The 20007-nt window shown below is 37.0% G+C and overlaps 1 protein-coding gene and 2 long non-coding RNA genes across 3 annotated transcripts; all 3 read left to right on the forward strand.

Moving 5' to 3' along the window:
* Window positions 1-986: 986 nt before the first annotated feature.
* On the forward strand, window positions 987-2032 carry LOC125472197. Its single transcript, XR_007254121.1, has 2 exons — window positions 987-1835; window positions 1934-2032. It is a non-coding gene; the product is annotated as an uncharacterized LOC125472197 (long non-coding RNA).
* Window positions 2033-2444: 412 nt separating this feature from the next.
* On the forward strand, window positions 2445-3227 carry LOC125472172. The gene is made up of 3 exons (XR_007254101.1): window positions 2445-2744; window positions 2889-2964; window positions 3200-3227. It is a non-coding gene; the product is annotated as an uncharacterized LOC125472172 (long non-coding RNA).
* A 7692-nt stretch (window positions 3228-10919) lies between these two features.
* LOC103938491 (DUF21 domain-containing protein At1g55930, chloroplastic) lies at window positions 10920-19090 on the forward strand. Its single transcript, XM_009348490.2, is given in 16 exon segments — window positions 10920-11341; window positions 11344-11885; window positions 12498-12521; window positions 12523-12596; window positions 12695-12788; window positions 13054-13131; window positions 13287-13390; window positions 14943-15024; window positions 15293-15432; window positions 15509-15587; window positions 15696-15759; window positions 16355-16446; window positions 16549-16614; window positions 17008-17124; window positions 17979-18149; window positions 18360-19090. Coding segments are annotated over 16 exon segments (1995 nt in total). The 5' UTR covers window positions 10920-11313; the 3' UTR covers window positions 18600-19090.
* Window positions 19091-20007: the final 917 nt, after the last annotated feature.

Consider the following 20007-nt stretch of genomic DNA (forward strand, 5'->3'; position numbering starts at 1 on the left):
TGGGCTTGGATCAAGGCTACTGGTGGGTTGGACCACATTTTGTCACTCTACTTTGGTGCTGTGGACTTGCTGAAATCCACTCTTAGGGTTAAAGCGATGCCTCCTTAGTGGTGCTGCTTTGGTTTGGGCGTACAAATCTGGCGGTGGCTATATCTAGGCTTCTTGTTAGTGGTTGCATCTGGAACCTTTGCTGTTTGTGATTCATTGCTACTCCGCTAGATTTGAAGGGTGGCTGTCGAACCCGTCTTCTGTCGTGGCATGGCTGTAGTCCTTGCCTGAAGGTCCTATCCTTCCATCGGATGTGTCATTTTGTGGTTCCCTTCTCGGATTAGTTTATTTTAGCGTACTTTAGTTTAGTTTGGTTTAGTTTGGAGCTAGTTTAGTCTAGCTCTATTGTCTCACCTAGTGACTGTTATGGCCTCGCCGCAACGATGGTTGTATTAGGCTTTTGCTTTGAGCGTTGTATTATATGGTCTCGTCTACTAACGATGACTTTATGTGGTCTCACTCAGCAATAATTTTATGTGGCCATGCTATTTGGCGGCAACTGTTTGAAATCGCCTATACAACTTTGTTATATATCTTTTTTGTGACATGTTTGTATGGGTGTTGTAGAAAGTTGTCGTACATGTGATAGTTGCTTAGGGGTTTACTATTATTGTCTCATTTGCCCAAATTCACTTCCAGATCATTTTCATGGTCACTAGAGGATTGTACCCAATTGGCACATATATATATTGCTGTCAGTTGATTAACGAAATACAAAATATTGTTGCTTGTCAAAAAAAAAAGAAAAAAAAAAAACAATAACAACAGCATATGATTTTTTGAAGAACGTCAGTAAAACATAGAACATAATTGTTTTTCAAAAAGTGAACGTTATTCCCATTCCCAATTACTTTAGTCTAAAGTAGGAGGGGAAATCGCACTATTCATATGAACAGTGTTTTGGACCACATTTCAGTTTATTTACGAGGCTGCCACTGATTCTCTCTGCCGCTGATCTTCATGCCGCGTGTTGATAATCGTGGAAAGGCAGGGGTGCGATGGTCGTTTTAGTCTGTAGGGTTTCGAACAGATTGGGTGGGTGAGAGACTTTCATTTCCTTTCTTTCTGAGCTGAGAGAGAGAGAGAGAGCGAGCGAGCAGAGGGAGAAGAGAGAAAGGGAGGGAGGGGGAGAGAGATAGGGATTGGTGAGAGGAAGGCATGTGGCTTACAGGCAGACAGAGTCACGGGGGGTGTACAATTTGAGGGAGAGAAAGAGAGAGGATTGAGTGGTGATGCTCGATTTGGGAAGAGAAAGAGAGAGACAGGGAGAGCGCAATTTTGGGGTTATGCGACGGCGGGAGAGAGGGCGAGGGTTGTTGCATCCGTGTCACTCAAAGTGGGTTGCGAGAGAGTGAGAGTTCTGCCTTCTAGGGTTTGAGAGTTGGTTTCGAGAAAGTGAGGTGGCCTAAGTGGGGGTAAGGCTCGGGCTGGGTTTGTGGAATGGGGCTGGATTAGTTACAGACAGAGAAGTGGTGGAGGGTGTGGAATGTCAGGGAGAGGAAGGGAGAGGGAGTTCTGCCAAAAAACGTGGGTTGCAGAGCTACAACAAGGGAGATGGGCGTGGATTGGCAAGGAGCGGAAGGGAGAGGGAGGAGTGAGGCTTGCAAAAAGGGGGTTGGATTGATTTTTCCTCCTTAAATCAATGGTTGGTGTCGGGATTGAGGGGTGGGTCGAAAGTGGGCATGGTTGTGAGGGAGAGAGGGATGGCAGAGACAGAGGTCATGGAGTTGGGCGTGGGAATTCCACAAATCAGTGGTGTTAATATCAGCAATGAGCATTACTGGGATGTGAGTTCTCTCAACCTTTTGATTAATTTTTTATATTTTGGCTTTTTATTAAGCTAAGTAAATGTTTAATTTCCATTTGAAAACTTGGGGAATTCTAGGTATATTGTTTATGGAAGAAGCTCAGTCTCAAACGATCCCTCGATCTCTTCTCCCCTGCATATGGCGAACTTCCTCCTCCCTCCTCCCGACCCTGAGAGGTACTGTCGTTGCCTATACTTTCTGTAATTTTTGGGGTTAGTGAAATTATAAAGTTGAAATTGTTAGTGTTTTTCTTTTGTTTTTTGTGAACTATAAGCTTTGAAAATTATTGAGTTGAATGTCGTTTTTTTTGTTTGAAAATTTGTGCGTTAATTGTGCTCACTCTTTGTTTTTTCTTTGCAGTAAAACACTTCGCATGAGCCACAAGGTTACTGAAATTATAGATTTGAAATTGTTAGTGTTTTTCTTTTCTTTTCTTTTTTTTTTTTTTTTTGTTTTTTGTTTTTTGTTTTTTGTTTTTTTAATTATAACCTTTGTGAAGTTATTGATTTGAAGAATGTTGTGTTCAAATGAAAATTTTGATTTGAATTATTAGATAAGCATGGAGTATGTAGGAATTCAACCCAAAGCTAGCCAAAAACTGCCTCGTCGGGCTGAGTCTGGTGCACCGGGAAGTGGTTCTGAATGACTTTCTGATGCCCTTGCCTTTATAGGTATTATTTGTTCTAATTGAAATTTCTAATAAGCAGTTAGAAGTAGGGAAGTTATACCTTATTGTTTTGTGGAAGTTAAGTCTATCTGGGTATTCTATATTGCCACTGTAACATGCTTAAGCTATTTTGTTAGTTGTAATATCATGTGTGTCATGAAGATTCTAAGGAAATGTAGATGGGTGGAGAACGCTTTGGTTGTTGGTCCATCTAGGAAACCGTGAGTAGTTTCTTGCTTGCAGGTGTATTAATGGTTGTTTTCGTGTTTATTTAATATATCTATGTTGCACATGTTTCAGCTTATGCCTCTTCCCATATATATTTGTGCCTATTGATTTGGTGACTCTAGCTTTGCAATTTGCAGGGATGACGAGTCTACACACAGGCACGAAGGCCGAGTCGACTCACCAATGACTCTACGAGTTCGAAAATCTGTGAAGGTACATATAGCATGATGTTAAATTTACGCAATTTTTTTATTTTGAATTAGTTCAGAGTTTTTGAGTTTTTTACTGTTCAATAGAGCGGTAGTTAAAGAAGACATCTTTGTGTCCGTACAGTTGGTTGGAAATGAAAATTGCCCTGCATTAGTTGCTAATTAAGCAAACTGTATGTAGGCTTTTAATCATATTGGTTGTTTTGGAATTTCGTAAAAGATTTTTTGTATTTTTATAGGTTGGAGCACCAGGAACGTGATACTCAGTCTAAAATCTGAACACAGTGAAGAACTAAAGCATATCTAACTGCAAGCTGAAAACGAATTGAGAGAGGTTCAAATAAATATCTTTGAATTAAGTTGGAACTGCTTATTTAACTAGAGTGTTATATGCTTACGTTACAAACCAGTTTATCATTTTCATAGAAAACAACTTCAATGAGGAGCGAACATGAGGCTGAGCTGACAGGTTTATGGCTTCAGCATGAAGATGAGTGTGAGAAGATGCAGGATGAATTAGATCTTCAAAAGTCTAAAGTACATATCTACCATTAAATAATTGATATTTTTGTACCTTTTACTTACGGAAGAGGGCATTACTGCAAATGCAGTGGAGAGTTTTGGTAATAAGCCACAAGAGGACCAAGAAGTGAATTCAAAGGTTGGCTTTATAATAGATAACTCTCTCTCTCTCTCTCTCTCTCTCATATCCACAAACACAGATTAAATTACTATAAGTTGTTTAGTTGCAGTTTATTTACTCCACTAATAAAGAATTTGTTAAATTACTATAAGCTATTTAAATTTTAAATGTTTTATTTCCATTTGAAAATTTGGGAAGTTCTAGGTATGTTGTTTATGGAAGAAGCTCAATCTCAAATCCCTCAAACGATCTCTCAGTTGCCACTTTGTTTTCGTAAGTTGTGGAACTTGATTTTCTCTATTCGTTGTTGTTGAAGTAGCTAAGTCTTGAAGCTAAAATGTTGAAAGCCAAAAACATGTAGACAGGGGCAAGATTTGTGTGAACTACTGATTGAGTCTGCATTCAATTGTAACTTTTCATGCAGTTACATGCTGATGAAATAGAATTCAATTTTTTTATTCCCTTCTTTTTTTTAAATGCAATTACATTTATATGATGATTTACAGCGTATATTCATCTTTTAGTTTCTAATTCTTCATGCAGTCTAAGCCATGAAGGATTTGATAAACCCACAATTGATAACAATGTGTAGTGGCACCAACGGTTTAGGAGATCTGGTTTAGGTTTTGCAGAGAGAGAGAGAGAGAGAGAGAGTGAGAGATAGGGAGTGTTCGGAGAAATGTGGGAGGATTTAGGCGAAGGATTTCAGGGATTTGTTTAGGGTTTCTTTTCTGCGATTTGCAGACAGAGAGATGGGACAAGGGTAAGAGAGAGAGATGGGAGGATTTTCTGCGAGGGTAAAGGGAACAGAAAAAGCATTTCATTTTCCATTTGTTTCCTCAAACCCTTGGGATTTCTGCGATTGCAAAGAGAGAGAAATGGGGGTGTCCGTTAGGTCCCCTTTAATTGTCACTTTTGTGATTTGTCCACCCTTGATTGTTGTGTGATTCATTCTCACAAACGTTCTATGCACAAGGTTTCGTATTCTTCCTTCCTTTTAATTTTGATACTTTTGTGCTTAATTTCTGTTTTATTATTTGGTGATTAGATTAACAGACCTTGGCTATTTTGGTATAATAATTTCACATCGCGTGTTACCCTTTTGCATCACCTTAATTGTTCATCAGATGCTAACTTTTAATTATGTCTTCTTTGGGTCAGTCTCCATCTGGTACATTTGTCCATCCTTCTGGAGTGGAGCACTATCTTTCTGACAGCATAAATGCTCTGAGAAACTGCTATGGAGACAAACAGTTGTTTACTCCATTCTAGGTATGTTTTTCTTTAGTATTTTAGAGGGATTCTTAACTATTCCCCATTGTAATCTTTACCTTTGTATCTGTCTCTCTCAAAAGACGATGAGAGTAGCAACTGTTGCAAAGCAAATTCTCAGATGTATCTAAGCATATACATAGATTGGACAAAAACCGAATCTTAAATTGGGGCAGTGTATGTGAATGCATGCAGTGTGGTTAGGTTCATTCCCGCATGGGTTTTCGTCTTCTTTTCGTTAAATCGTTAGGTTCATTCCCACATGGGAGAGGTGTGTGTTTTTGCCATCAAACTGGTAGAGACGGATCTTAATCAAATACCATGCCGTAGTGTTATTTGGTTTGCATCTATGGAACTATATATTTACTTTGTTGTTGTTGACGGCTTCGCATGTTCTTTCCAGATAATGCTGCCTTTTTGGATTTCGTATGAGTGTCCTGCGTCGGTTCAAGACGATCAAAAGAGGGATGATCGCTGTCATTCGGACTGCGGGCGTCCACTTCAAAATCCTGGTAAACACGTCATTTTCTTGATTTTAGGCCATGCAAAATTCATGGTGAAAAAACTGAGCTCATGTCGTTGGTTTGTGCCTCTGTCCTATTTCTTATTTATTTATTTTATCAATCCTTTTCCTTCTTGGTTCTATTTGTAGCTGCTGGTTCCGATATTTCGTTGTCCTATCTGTGCATGATATCAGTGCTGCCACTTTTCATATTCTTATCAATGCTTACATCTTCACTCTTTTCCTTCTGTTTCGTTTGCTTAACATGGTTTCAGCTTTCTGAGATTGTGTGTTTGATTAACATTTGATCGTATGGTGTTAGAATTTAAATTTGATTGGTTTTTTAAACCAAGATTGTGCGTCCTTTGATGTGGATAAATTCTGCCGCCCAAGATTTTGGTCTCTGGATTTTTCATGGTGTTATTTTTATGGCATAATCCATTGGTGTCGTGTGCATTTTTTATCAACAATAATAAGCTTTTTCTCAGTATTGCAAACAAGTTTTCTTATAATTGAAATATTTGAAATCCCTGGTCTATAATCCTCTTGATTCATGGTTTTAACGCCTCCTGATAAAATAACCACAACGTTATCACTTCTTTCATCAGATAGATTTAAACATTCTATCCATTATTGAGTTTCTTTAACGAGTCTCACCCATTTGTCATAAAATTAGATGAGGTGACTTCATACCATCTCAGAGTATTGTCGGAATATAATATGATATTTGATTGTTTCTATTTTTTTTTCCCACGAGTCCCAATTTGTATTTGAAACAATGTCTAATAAACTTACCAGATCTTCATCGCTTATCATACTATTACAGGTTTTGTTTTAAGGTTCTGATGGATAAAGAAAAAGCTCCTACCAATTTAGCAGTGAACCAAGAATTCAGGGCTTTTATTAATGACATATCACATGCCATTTTAAAGGTAAATCTAGATGCCAATCGCTATGCAATTTAGTTTTACTTTTAGCATGTTCCGAGGGACCTTTGAATTTAAATGTTTAGTTGTTTTCATTTTACTATCTTGATAGGTATGTGTGTATTACCATTCTGTTTATCCCCATTCTCTGGTGGTGATTACTGCATTGTTTCTACACAATCTTTATTGGTTCCATTGCTGGACATAAAAGAAATTTCGACTATTTTTTTTTCCTCCTTTTTTTTTTTTTTTTTTCTGCATTTTCGATTATAGTTTGCTTTGTGCTGGATGTAAAAGGTTTTTCTTCAATGATTATATATACTTCAATACATGGTGGTTTACTGCATTGTTTCTACACAATCTCTATTGGTTCCATTGCTGGACATAAAAGAAATTTCGACTATTTTTTTTTTCTCCTTCCTTTTTTTTTTTTTCTCTATTTATTTATCTGCATTTTCGATTATAGTTTGCTTTGTGCTGGATGTAAAAGGTTTTCTTCAATGATTATATATAGCTTCAATACATGGTGGTTAACCATGTTTTTTACGGTGGATCACTTTCGTTGATTTCAGGTTCGACAGACAGTTGAAGAACACATATGATCACCTACTTTTTACGAGGTCCTGCTCATACTTAGTTGTTTATTTTAGCGTAGATTTTACACTCTTACTTTTAGGGTACGTGTGTGTGTAAAGATCATGCAAAACAATGTGACATTGCCTCTCCGTTTTTGGTATCTTTGTTTATCTCTCTGAGATGAGTGCATGGTGCATGTGTCTTAATTTATTCAGGTTGAATGTGTCTTATTCATGCAGTTAAGGTGAGTGCGTTCAAGTCCCGCAGCAACGCGCGGACATATTTTCTCATTACAAACTATGATGAAGGCAAGAAAAAGGAATATGCAAACCACACATAAAATATGAAATCGTCTTCAACTTCAAGTTTCCAGTTATGTGAAACTGCATCCATGAAGAACGTCATGAGCTATCAACAACTGGCTCACATAGTAATGTCGAGGAACGGGTTCATTCATTACTTCCACTATTTTGGTCGACTTAAGCACATACAATTGTTTGGCTGTAGTCTCCAACTTGATGTTATGATGTATTCTCATGCTTCAAACATTAGCTTGTCACTTTGTCTAAAACAGACATTGTACGTCATACGAATCTTTGTCCAGTTGTTATGGCAGCGAATGACGTGAGTTTCTCAGCATAGATGCCTTCACGGTGGCCACATGAAACAACTCACGTTCAGCTGCAATCAGGCTACTTGGAGTCATGGAAACATAAGCATGAATTACTCCAAGATCAACCTCATCCATCATAAGGTCTCATCTTAGTTCTCTCTCTAAGGTGACATATAAGACAATTGTGAACACGTGTATTTTATGTGCTAAAAATGGTGATTAATTGTATTACTACTTATTTAACATTTTAAATTAATTGATAATAATTAATTCTTTCGTTAATTGTATTACTACTTACTATGCCCTAATCGGCTGTTACATTTTTTTTTTTTTCAAACCAGTCAAATAAATACTACAGTTGTATTTCACTACAACAAAAGAAAAATCTCTTGCCATACGAATTTTGTTCATCGCATAAAATAGAGCTTTCGTCGGGTAGACCTGATTCGACCAATGAGGCCCCACTAAAAAATCCAAACCAACAAAAATATGTCCACGTGCAAAAATCAAATTTACCAAAAAAAAAAAATAATAATAAAAAACTTAGTTTTACTCAACGATATTTGTCATTGGGTAAAGGTATTTAATATTAAAAAATTTTAAAATATATTAAAATATAATATAATATAATTTAATTTCTTTTATTAATATCTTAAGAAATTTATTTCATTAATAAAACACAATGTTCGTACAATTATATTGAAATTGAAAAACAAATTTATTCACGATAAAAATTTGCTTCACCCCAGAAGATATCCATTTCCAGATTTTATAAATTTTGAAAACAAGCGCTCAGCCTAGTAGTTGGTGGGAGTCTATACCCGAGAGCTCACCTGTCAGCTTTTATGCCTTGTCATAGACTTTTTGTCTCCTATCTAACTATCATTCTGCTCATAATCGACATCTGAATAGGCATGACTTCTCAATTCTTGGGTTCTCGTGCCTAAAAGTTGTTAGAGATAACTTTGCCCTTCGGTGCTCTTAGGGATTTCTTGGGGAAGTGTTCGGATTGACTAAAGACTGGGCACTCAGATGCTTTGGACCTTGACTTCCTTCGGGCTTGTGTTCCCTTGAGCCTAGTGGCGGAGCCATGAATTTACGGCAATGAGATCAAAAAATAGCTTTAAAAAATCGATCATACTTTCATTTAAAAATAGATTTCAAACTTAAATCCCAAATCCCACATACACCTATAGCTCTCACTCAAACAAAGAACAAGTAGAGAACACGAAAATACATAACAAATTTCTCTAGCACCAATATGATTGATTGCTCGAAGGAGAGCAAAAAATGAAGCAATCCAACAAGAACACTAAAACAGCAACTGCTGGCTTCTCTAAATAGTGCCCCATGTTTTTCTCACTCTCTGCGTCAGCTTCTCTCTCAAAATGGTAGAGCCAACTGCACTCTTTTTCAAATGGGGGAATCAAATGCTCTCTCCGGTGTGGCTCTCATCTCTCTCCTTTGCTCACAAATTGGAGCTGTCGACAGACAACTCTTCTCTCTTCTGCTGCTGCTCAAAACAAAAAGGTATTACAAATGCCTTAATATAAATTGGATGTTGCCAGAACAAAAGGCTCTGCCTTCTCTCCCATTATAAAACCGAAGTCATCAGCCTTTCTTTTTCTTTATTTTTCAAAAAACCAAAGCAATGCCTCTTCCCATTTTTTCTCTTCTTTGCACCAAAAGAGTGGCCCAACAAACTTATTGGGTTACATGAATCCCATTGCACCCACCTTGGCTCCGCTAGTGTCCGAGCCTATTGGAGTTTAAAAGGACCATGTGTCAACAATCATTATTAGAGTAGTACTAGGTAGATTAAATTTGAAAAATTAAATGATCTGTCATCAATAAGAAATAAGTACGTTAATCAACACTTAAGTAATAATCTAATCATTAACTTCCGTATCATTTAGTTTACTAAATTTTATCTACAAATTTAGTCTTCCTAACATTACCCTAATTATTATGATGACTACTACATTTGGTTTCAGTCAATTACTAGTTTTCTTATCGTAATTGTTCCAAAATTTCGATATGTATGATTTCAAGTTTAAAAACTTTTGAGGAACCTGTAGATTTCATTTTTGATGCTTTAATCGAGGATCGTCATAATTGTTGAATGTTTCTAGCATGAGCTTATTGGAGGTTGTTCACATTAACCCTACTTCTCTTGCTAGATTATGTAATCTCCTCGTTTATCAATGAATTCATTTTTCTTCAAAGAAAAAGTTTAGACAAGTTTTAATATCATTTTGTCAAGGAACAAATAGGATCATTTTGTCAAGGAACAAATAGGATTAGGGAACAAATTCAGAAGGAAAAAAAAATAATAATACTGGCCAATCCAACGGTTTGATTTTTCTCGCACTATCCAAATTAGGGTGGGTACGGACTGGGCCTAAATTTGGAGGAATCGGACCAAATTTGTTTTAAACTAAAATGGGATCGGGGAAGCCGAGCACAAAAATTTTGAGTTTTGAAATCGGATCTAACCTTGCTGGTTTCAAACGGAACGGTTCGAACCAGATTCAAGAGTATGAGACAATTTTTTATTATTATTTTCAAAACAGATTTTTTGGATATTGGATTGGTGTAGTACAAAGTTGAAGTATTGGATTTTGGATTAGTGTAGTACCGAGTCTAAGTACTGAAAATGGAACAAAATATTGATCTGAGTTGTATTAGTTCATCAGGATTTGGAATTAGAATAAGAGAGAGGGCACCTGGTTGTATAGTATGGGTTGAAAGAGAGAGAAAGCTAGAGAAATCGAAATCTGCGAACTAGGAACGATTTTGGAGGGAATGATGCAGGAAGAGAACCGTAGTCGTTCGACTTCGTGCCTTCCGAGTACGACAGAGACTGATTTCGAGGGAGTGAGGGAGAGGCACAGCTGCAGAGGGACTGAGAGACTCAACGGCGAGGATTTAATCAACATATATAATACTAGAAACCGCCCCCGCCCAGCCTGTTTCATCAAGCACTTGGATCCACCCTGCCCTGTTCCGTTTGATATTTATAATATTTGGATCGCCCCGGACCCGTCCCCATTGATGTTTATAATATTTTGATACGCTCCGATCCGCATAGACTTGCCCCGATCCCCATGTCCTGGCCCCATTTGCCCACCCTAATCCAAATTGCTGAGCTTTTTCCTAATTGCAAGGGCGGGGCATCAGTGCCTCATTCCTAAATCCTGACGTCACATAGCACTCGGACGCAGGATCGACCAAATATTTTGCTTTTTGGACAATAATGAGAAAATTGGTTGTGGGTTGTGCTTGCTTTAAAGGTTATAGATTAAAATTTTAAATTAAATGATTTGTCATAAATATGAATAAACGCGTTTATTAACGTACAAGTAATAAATCAATTATTAATTTTTATGTTTTTTAATTTTTAAAATTTTACTTACAAATTTAGTACCTTGCTGCCGCCGCCAAATTGCCAATCCAAACCACCCTTCGGTTCCAATTTCTTCAGCTGTCAAGTAACCACTTCGCCTTCTCCAACAGCCAAACATGTTTCTGAACAATCCGACTAATATCCCACACCCACTTCTCTCTCCCCCCTAAAACCCTAGTCTCCCCTCCTTATCCCCCACTCCAACACCTCTAATTTTGTCCCACCCAATAACAAACACAAGAAAAATCCCAAACAAGAAAATTATAAAAAATCCTGTATAATAATTTCCAAATTTCCCCAATTTCAAAGCTTTGACAATAAATTTTATTCATTTCTTGGCCGTTTGATTCTCAATTAGTTCATTTTTCGTTCTGGGTTTTGTTCAAATTCTGTTCTTTGATTGTAATTTACCGAAATGGCGCTCGAGTCTTTTATTCTAGCTCCAATAAGTTCATTTCCGGGTCGAAATCATGGAATTTCTTGTGTTGCAATGGGCAAACAAGGTTTCCGGTGAAGGTTTTGCCGCAAAATAACCGGTACCCATTTCGATTTGGGCCGAATTGTATCGGTGGTGGCGGTTTTAAGAAGTTCTTAGCTCCAAGGTTAGAAGGAGTCGACGTGGTGGTTAATAAAGCTCGTTTGGAAGCTCTAGGCGAAGATAGTGGGAGTGTGGGTGGTATGAATGCTGTTTCGGGCTCAAAGTTTGATTTCGTTAAGGAATTGGTGAAGTGCGGAGTTGTTTTGGCAGCTGTGATTTGTGGGGTTTTAATTTATGGGTGTAGAAGAGCTTTTGCTGTGGAGGGTGTGATCAATGCAGGCTATGGGGTTATTGGGCAGAGCATATTGTTGCTGAGGAATGCCTGGCCCAAGACATTGCTGGTTCTTCAGGTTTTCAAGGAGCAGGGTCTGATTTTGGCCGCGCTTTTGGGTCTCTCGGCGTTTTTTTCAATGGCGGAGACTTCAATTACAACGTTGTGGCCCTGGAAGGTATGAACTTGTTATATTCTGTGAATGCTTATATCATAGGCATTGCAAAGGATTGTTTTTTATTTGTTTGGATAGTGAATTTCTCACCCCCTACTGGGCATTGCAAAGGATTGTTTTTTATACTTGTATGCTGTATTATTAGTCTATGCCTAAGGCTTATTTTTCAGTTTATGTTTGTGCTAGTTTCCATTTCTGGTTTGATATCACGGTCACGTGAAGTAGTAGAGTCGGGCTCTGCTCTGCCTAGATTATGGTGGCAATTGCGTATTTGACCGTGCAACAAATTTTTGCCTAAACTTGCCAATTCAATCAATGATAAACTTCATTTCATGCATGCGAGTTAACATTGTCTGTGGTTAACGTCACTTGTAATGAGACAATTCTTGTAAATGGTATCTAGTTTGTAGAGACTTAAGAAGCTCAATATATTATACCATTCTTCTTTTTCAAGACACTCATTATTAATTGGTGCTTTTGTGCTTATGTAATTGTGAGTTCGAAGTATATGAATTCATCTTATGATCTTCCTACTAGAATTTTGAAAGAAAGTAAATGATTTGCCACATTAGGATCTTCAAATAACATTAGTTAACTGATATTAATCTGTGTCAGGTGCGTGAGTTGGCTGAGAAAGAGTACTGAAAATGGCGTCTTCAAATTGCTTCGCAACGATGTTACTCGGTTCTTGACAACCATACTTATTGGCACAACGTACTTATCTTCTCGTTTTTGTTTGCATTAATTTTTCTATTCTTTCATCGTGAAGTTGAACATTTCTTTCTTATTGTAGAATTTACTTATGTACTCAGTGTTGTCAATATTGGAGCAACTGCTTTAGTTACAGATGCTGCAACGGCAATATTTGGTGAAGCTGGTGTCACCGCAGCAACTGGAGTAATGACTGTATGTCTCATTTTCCTTGCTTGATCAATTAATAAACATAGACGTGGAAGTATAGGGTAGAGAGAGACTGAACTTATGATTTTTGAAAGAGTTGATTATTTCATTAAAAAGAATGATATTTCTACTGCATTGAGTTTGACTTTTGCTGAAAAATAAGTCTAAAATCAGTGTTTATCAAAGGCCAGACGCTGCTTTACACATTTAAGGAAATAATTTAATAGTGGATTTGATGTTTAATACTGTTTGTTTTTCTTGATAATGAAAGGTTGCTATTTTGCTCCTCACTGAAATAACTCCAAAAAGTGTTGCTGTTCACAATCCCACAGAGGTTGCTAGGTTTGTGGTAAGTTAGAAATTGCTCTAAGTTCAGCTGAAACCCTCCTGTGACCACTAGTTACACATCTTTGACTTTTGTTTTAGACCTTAAGTTGCTTGCTGGTTTTGCACTTAACTGATGTTACTCCTACTTCTTTTGAATGTTGGGTGTGATGCCCCCAGGTTAGGCCAGTGGCGTGGCTTTCTTTGGTATTATACCCCGTGGGGAGAATTGTTACATATCTATCGATGGGGATGCTAAAAATACTCGGATTAAAAGGAAGAAGGTTCACTTTTTTGATAACCGAAGTTTGAATTCTCCCTGATTTTCATTTGTCATATTTATTTCTTTGTGGCTTATAGACATATTAGTCCATATAGTAATTTAAAAATATTGTTTTCCAAAGGAGTAGGAAAGATGATAAGTCAGATAATGGGTAGGTTGGAGTCATCTTTCAGTGTTAATCAAAACATTGCTTGCCGATTGGATTTATAAATGGTTAGTGGTGGTTGTTGAAAGAAACAGAGTATATGTTTTACCATCTAATGATTTGAATGCATCTGACAATAAAAATTCCTTAATTGTTTTATTAGGAACATCAGTTATCTGCTGCAAATTGTATGCGTTTAATGTAGTCTCTCTCCTACATTAACTGAAAAGCCTCTTCCTTTACTAAATCTTTCACTCTCATTTTCCCATCTCCTAAGTGTCTTGACTAGTACTCTCTTCTCGGTTAAAGGACAGAAGCTGTAGACATTTCTACAAAGTTAAGGAGAGTGCCATAGGGAAGACTAGTCACATAAATAACTATATTTCATTAAACTGATCGTATGAATTTAGTACCATTCAATGATATGGTTTCTATATTTCTGTTTATGTTATCTCTTATAAGATGATGCATAATCGCCTTTTTAAATGCGTTGTCAAGGCACTGGAGTCTGGAGAAATGCTCGAGGGCTTTTTCTAGTTATAAATTTATGTCTGCCTTTGAGAATGTGGCTTACTCTTTCTTCTGTTAGGCATCTGTAGGAAATCTTTACCCTAGAGCTGTACGTATTCTACGGATGTGCCATTTGGCTTAAGCTTCTCAAAAGAATAAAAAGAAAGGCAAAGAGGAAGCATCTTCAGTATCTAACAGCGCTTAATGGTTTATGTTTTTGGAGAATTTTAAACCATTGTACTTTATCATAGTGTCATATTGAGTAAGCCACAGGCCAACAGCCACATGTACTCACTCGAATACAATTCATCCTCCCTTTTGTCTTTAGTCAGGCCATACGAATGGGTGTGTAGATCTAAGCTTTGCATTACTATACAGAATCTATATTTATTGTTAAAGTTAAATGGAACATGGTGTCAAATATGGAAATCCACATGCCAACCCAACGACCACACATACTCCATATTACCCAAGACATGTTTGGGTCAGTCTAACCACATTTGAAGGGGGCTTGCTGATAATATAGAATCCCAAATCAGAAAAATATTAGCATTGCATTATAACATATTATATGATTCAGGGTCTCCACCTCCACCTAGCTATGGGTTAGATGCTCTAAGTTTAACAATATCTTTGGATTCTTTTCTCATTTGTTTGTTGATAGCAAGTGGTCATCTACCATGCTAGAATATAATGGAGGGTGTTATCTTTTATTTAACCTGACAATATATTCTGGTGCACCTTCATTTTGTTCTTTTGGTAATGAGTTTACCTTCACTTTATGGATAGTAAAGAATTACGTCTATGGAATATTCAAGTTGTGTTGTTAATGTTATTTACTTAGAAAATGTTCTCAAAAAAAGTTATGCCCTTGTTTACACCATTTTTCTTTGATCAGTGAACCGTATGTTACTGAAGAGGAGTTAAAACTGATGCTGCGGGGGGCAGAGTTGAGTGGGGCAATAGAGGAGGAAGAACAGGTAGTGCAACAGTGCTTTTTATTTTTTATTTTGTTGAAAAATATTTTTTGGTAGGGAATCACTTGCAAGGTGAAAAACAATTTTTTTTTTCTTTTTTTGAATGCTAATTGTGAAGAAAGATGTTTGGTTAAATACACCTTGAAATGTCGAGGACCTTCTATATCTGGAGAGAAGAGACATAGTGGGATGGGGTGGGGAAATAAGTTTACTAGTTGTCCAGTTTCTTTATTTAAGACACATTTTTACGGGAAAATAACTCCTTTTGCAGGATATGATAGAAAATGTGTTGGAGATTAAAGACACACATGTTCGAGAGGTGATGACGCCTCTCGTAGATGTAGTTGCCATCGATGCCAGTGCAACGCTAGTTGATTTTCATGACTTGTGGGTAACTCATCAATATTCAAGGTAATCCAAAATTTTAGTGGTGCACTGAATAGCTTTTTCATGGCTTCTGCTGATAATATTTTGAACATTCTTCTAGGGTACCTGTTTTTGAACAGCGAGTTGACAATATCGTAGGAATTGCATATGCAATGGATCTACTGGATTATGTTCAGAAGGTGAGACAATTTGTACTCTTATTTGTCCCTCTGTGATATCCATTTTTTTAATTAATTGAATAAGCAATCTCACAGTGTGCAGAACTGTAAATATGTTTGCTTTTGAAGGGTGAGCTACTAGAAAGTACTAGTGTCGGGGATATGGCTCAGAAACCTGCTTACTTTGTGCCCGGTAATCATTTGTATTATGCCAATTTAATTACATGTTTTCTGAATTAAATATTCATTGTACATTGCTGCCTCTTTGTATCTTCTGCATTTATTACAGTTAGATTTCCTTGTTTTTTGTCTTACATATTAAAGTTTAAAACCATTTCTGGAAATAAAATGGCAGCATGTTAAATCAAATCCTGGTGTGGGGGTTGCTTAGTTTATTGCCTGGTTTGGTACATAGGCCTCATTCCAGAAAAAAGTCTATGGGGATGTTATAAGGTTTAAATCCCTAGGAGCCCACTCGACTGATCAGCCTACATTGAGTTCCACATGCTCTATCTCACAATGAGGAGTCATTGAAGGAAATACATGAATCAGGACTCTGAACTAATGTCGGCACATGATACTAGGCCAATTGATTTGTGAAGTTTTGCCACCCTTAGTTTTAAAGTTTTGAATTTGTTATTGTGCATAGTATAAAGTTGGGATAGCTCTTTAAGAAATTATAGGCTGTTTATGGTCAAAGTTGTCTGGAATGCTGTATGCCATCTGGTTCCAATTTTGTTTTACCTGTGTGCTTACATGGTCCTTGCTTTCTATGGTCTCTTTTGCAGATTCAATGTCCGTTTGGAATCTCCTTAGGGAGTTCCGCATTCGAAAGGTTCACATGGCCGTAGTTCTTAACGAATACGGTGGAACTGTAGGGGTGTGTTCTTTCTTTCATCATTGAATTTAATATGACCAATGTTTCTGTTAAAAATTCACCAAGTTGCGCAGCATCTCTCTAACTTGTTTTGTGGTGAAACAGATAGTAACCCTGGAAGATGTGGTTGAGGAAATTGTTGGGGAAATATTTGACGAAAATGATTCAAAAGTAATTCTCACTACTAGTGGTTGTGCTCCTTTTCCAATTTTTTGTGATATGTAATTCAGTTACAAAAGCACTATGGGGGCACATATATGCGTAAGTAGAATTGGTCGAAATTTATCATATCAAAAAGCTAAAAAATCAACGAAAGTTAAGCGAGCGAAAGAAAATTTCTTGTCCCTGAAAATATTATCCTTGTGGTTTCACTTGATACAGGGAATGAGCACAACTTTTGTTAAACCATAAACACACAAAACTGTGCTTCTCAATATAATAATAACGTCTTTCTCAAGAAATAAAATAAAGTAAAATGTAATAGTTAAAAAGCAGAACGGTTCTGCTGGCTGGTTACCATAATATTTTTTAACTTTCTGACTGAAATTATTGATGCTTGAACAGGAGGAGATTCAGAAAAAAACTGGCTACATTGTGATGCGTGCAAAGGGGATATACGATGTGGATGCAAACACGTCTATTGATCAACTCTCTGAAGATCTAAATGTCAAGATGCCAGAGGTATCTTTGAAAGTTTTGAACTCTGAATATTGCTTACGAAATTTATATACGTTGGATCATTCTCATTTTTCTGCATAATTGCTTGTATGTAGTTGTATTTTTTGATACGTAAAAATATATTTGAAAGCACTTGGGTCTCAGGGGCGACACCCTAGTTCCCAAAAGGAAATTAATATTTTAGGGAAATAAAATAAAATAAGAAACAGGAATAAAAGAGTGAGGTCCGTACCCAGTCCACTAATCCTGTCCTAGACTGAATTTTTTAGGCCATCAAAGGCTATCTGCTTCAACTCAAACCAAGGGCTCATTGAAAACTAATGCCTAGCCTTCCACGACTTATGTTTAGGAAGCAACATTTGCACGGCACACAGATAGCGCAACAAATTCTGTTGAACTCTTGCATGAGAAACAACTATTAACAAGAAACTGGCTCTGTTTCATATAGTAGTCCATTAACGATCTTCTGATGAATAGCTGTCCACATTGGAAGTTGCATTCTTACTCACCTGTTACTTTACAAAGATGGTCTTTCCTTGTTTTGAATTAGAGCGCACGTTATAGGTATGCATATTCCCTCCCTGTAATTACATCTTACACGCAATCTCTTTCGTTCTTATGCTCACCTGATACATATGATTATGAGTTGAGAACTGAACTGTATTACTTTACAAAAGCTTATTAATTCTGCTCATTGTTGATTATCAAAGAATAAAATCGTACTAAAAGATTTGTTTCCCCAATTGTCATCTGATTTCCTTTTCAGTACTGACAATTTGAAAAGTATTAAATAATTTGCATCCTATGTTTGACATATCGTTATTCAATTTTCACATGTATCTTTCACCTGTTTACAGGGTCATCAATATGAGACTGTATCAGGTTTTATATGTGAGGCATTTGGATATATCCCAAGGACGGGTGAGAGCATTAAAATTGTTCTTGAGAATGAAAATGACGAGGAGATTGACGAGACCAAGTCTGACAATCAGGATAAAAATGAAAAGCACCAAATTTTTAAAATTGAGGTATCATGTTGAATATTTTGCAGCATTAGTTCAAGGTCTGACTATTGTTACAAGCACGTTAAATTATTGATGGTTTAGAGTTAGGGTCAATCATGTATTTGGTGGTTGTAGGGGCTAACTTTGGTTTCCATTGGATTAACTAGTATTAAAAAAGAGTTATCCTTTACTCGGATACAGTAATATCGATGTTAATATTGTTTTTTGGACCAGATACTAGCAGGAAATGCCAGAAAGGTTGGTGCTGTTCGATTTGAAAGGATAGAGAACGATGCTGCTACATTGGAGACCGACGAGGTGACCCGCTTGGTTCCCAAAATCATGAAAAGAAAGTGGAGTGGTGATCAGGACTCAGACGGTACAGACTATGACGAGGATTCATTTCAGAAGAGACCACAGAATACCATATCTGATGAACATGAAGACGCTGTTGATAATGTCAGTAGACATTAGTTGCATTTCTTGCGATTTGCTTTTTGACGGAATCATACAAGAGGTAAAGATTGAGAACAAAATAACAAGAATCAGGAAGGAACACTGTAAAAAGATTCAAAGTTTTGAGTATCAATATCTGGCATTTAAGGACCAAAATTTTCCCAACCGGGACTCATTTGATCTCCAGAAAAGTGTGAGATGTACACAGAGCCATCTTTGTGGGAGATAACCTAGGTTGATGGAAGGATCAATTTAGAAAACAAAACCAAACTAGCTGATTTGTATCGTCACTGGATTGACCTTCTGGTTTTGTTATTAGCGTTGAACTCCCCCTACTGTCGAAAATAATAGATGAAACAACTGGTGGTGGTCGCTTCAGTGCCTCCCGCCATGTCGATGAAGACCTGTAACTTGCCAATAAAGATGGGGAGTGCTCTTTGGAAAAGACAGGTTTTGCATATTCTTGCCATGTTACGAAATGATTAAATTATTAATTTTCGGTTGTTGAATCGAATGAGTGGAAAAAAAATCAAAAGATAAAAACTAACAGGGTGTGTATGAGGTAAAAAAGTGTGGATACACCACCAATAAAAAATCAAAACAATACATACCACCAATAAAAAATCAAAACAATACATTGCTCTAACTGTTAAAATAAGATCGAACTATTCCTAGGCAACAGGGAAATCAAAAGTTGTATCCCGACGGATGGTAGACAATAACGAAATAATAAAGCAAGTGGTGAATTGTGGTGGATAGCATCTTCTTCAACGGTTCAACTCACTGCGAATTGTGGTGGATAACATCGTCAACGGTTCAACTCTTTATGTTTTTAGTGAAGGAAGTTGAGGTTTCATTATAAAATCAATTGTAAATGTTAGGAGTTACCTAAGTGAAAAAAGTTGAGGTTTTACTATAAAATCAATGGTGAATATAGCGAGTGGCCTAACTCCATATAAAATATATGAACAGTACATATTGGATGACGTAGAGTACATGCAGCCAAACTAAAACACTCCGACTTAGATCTCTAGGTACACACCAAAATCAAGGCATATTGACCAACAACCGAAAGATGACGAAACCATAAAATGGAAGTGATCGATAAAAAGTACGAACAAATTAAACTAAGAGTATAAAAATAAGAGTGAGAGTATACCGCGCAATTTGTGTGGTGAACCATAAATAAATATATGTAATGGAAACATAGATACCAAAATGACATAAGAGCAATCATAAAACCAATTTCGAAAACCTAAGATCCGGTGCCAAACTGGCATAAGGGCAATCATAATGCACATCGACCCCAAATATCAGGTGGACACCTGAAATAATGCACACCGACCCAAATATCAAGTGGACACCCGAAATTGAATCATTGGCCTGCATAATGCACACCGTCCCAAATATCAGGTGGACACTTGGA

This window comes from the organism of the source record quoted next, unplaced genomic scaffold (assembly GCF_019419815.1).
Source record: "Pyrus x bretschneideri cultivar Hongxiangsu unplaced genomic scaffold, Pyrus_bretschneideri_v1 Contig66, whole genome shotgun sequence".
Classification (NCBI taxonomy): domain Eukaryota; kingdom Viridiplantae; phylum Streptophyta; class Magnoliopsida; order Rosales; family Rosaceae; genus Pyrus; species Pyrus x bretschneideri.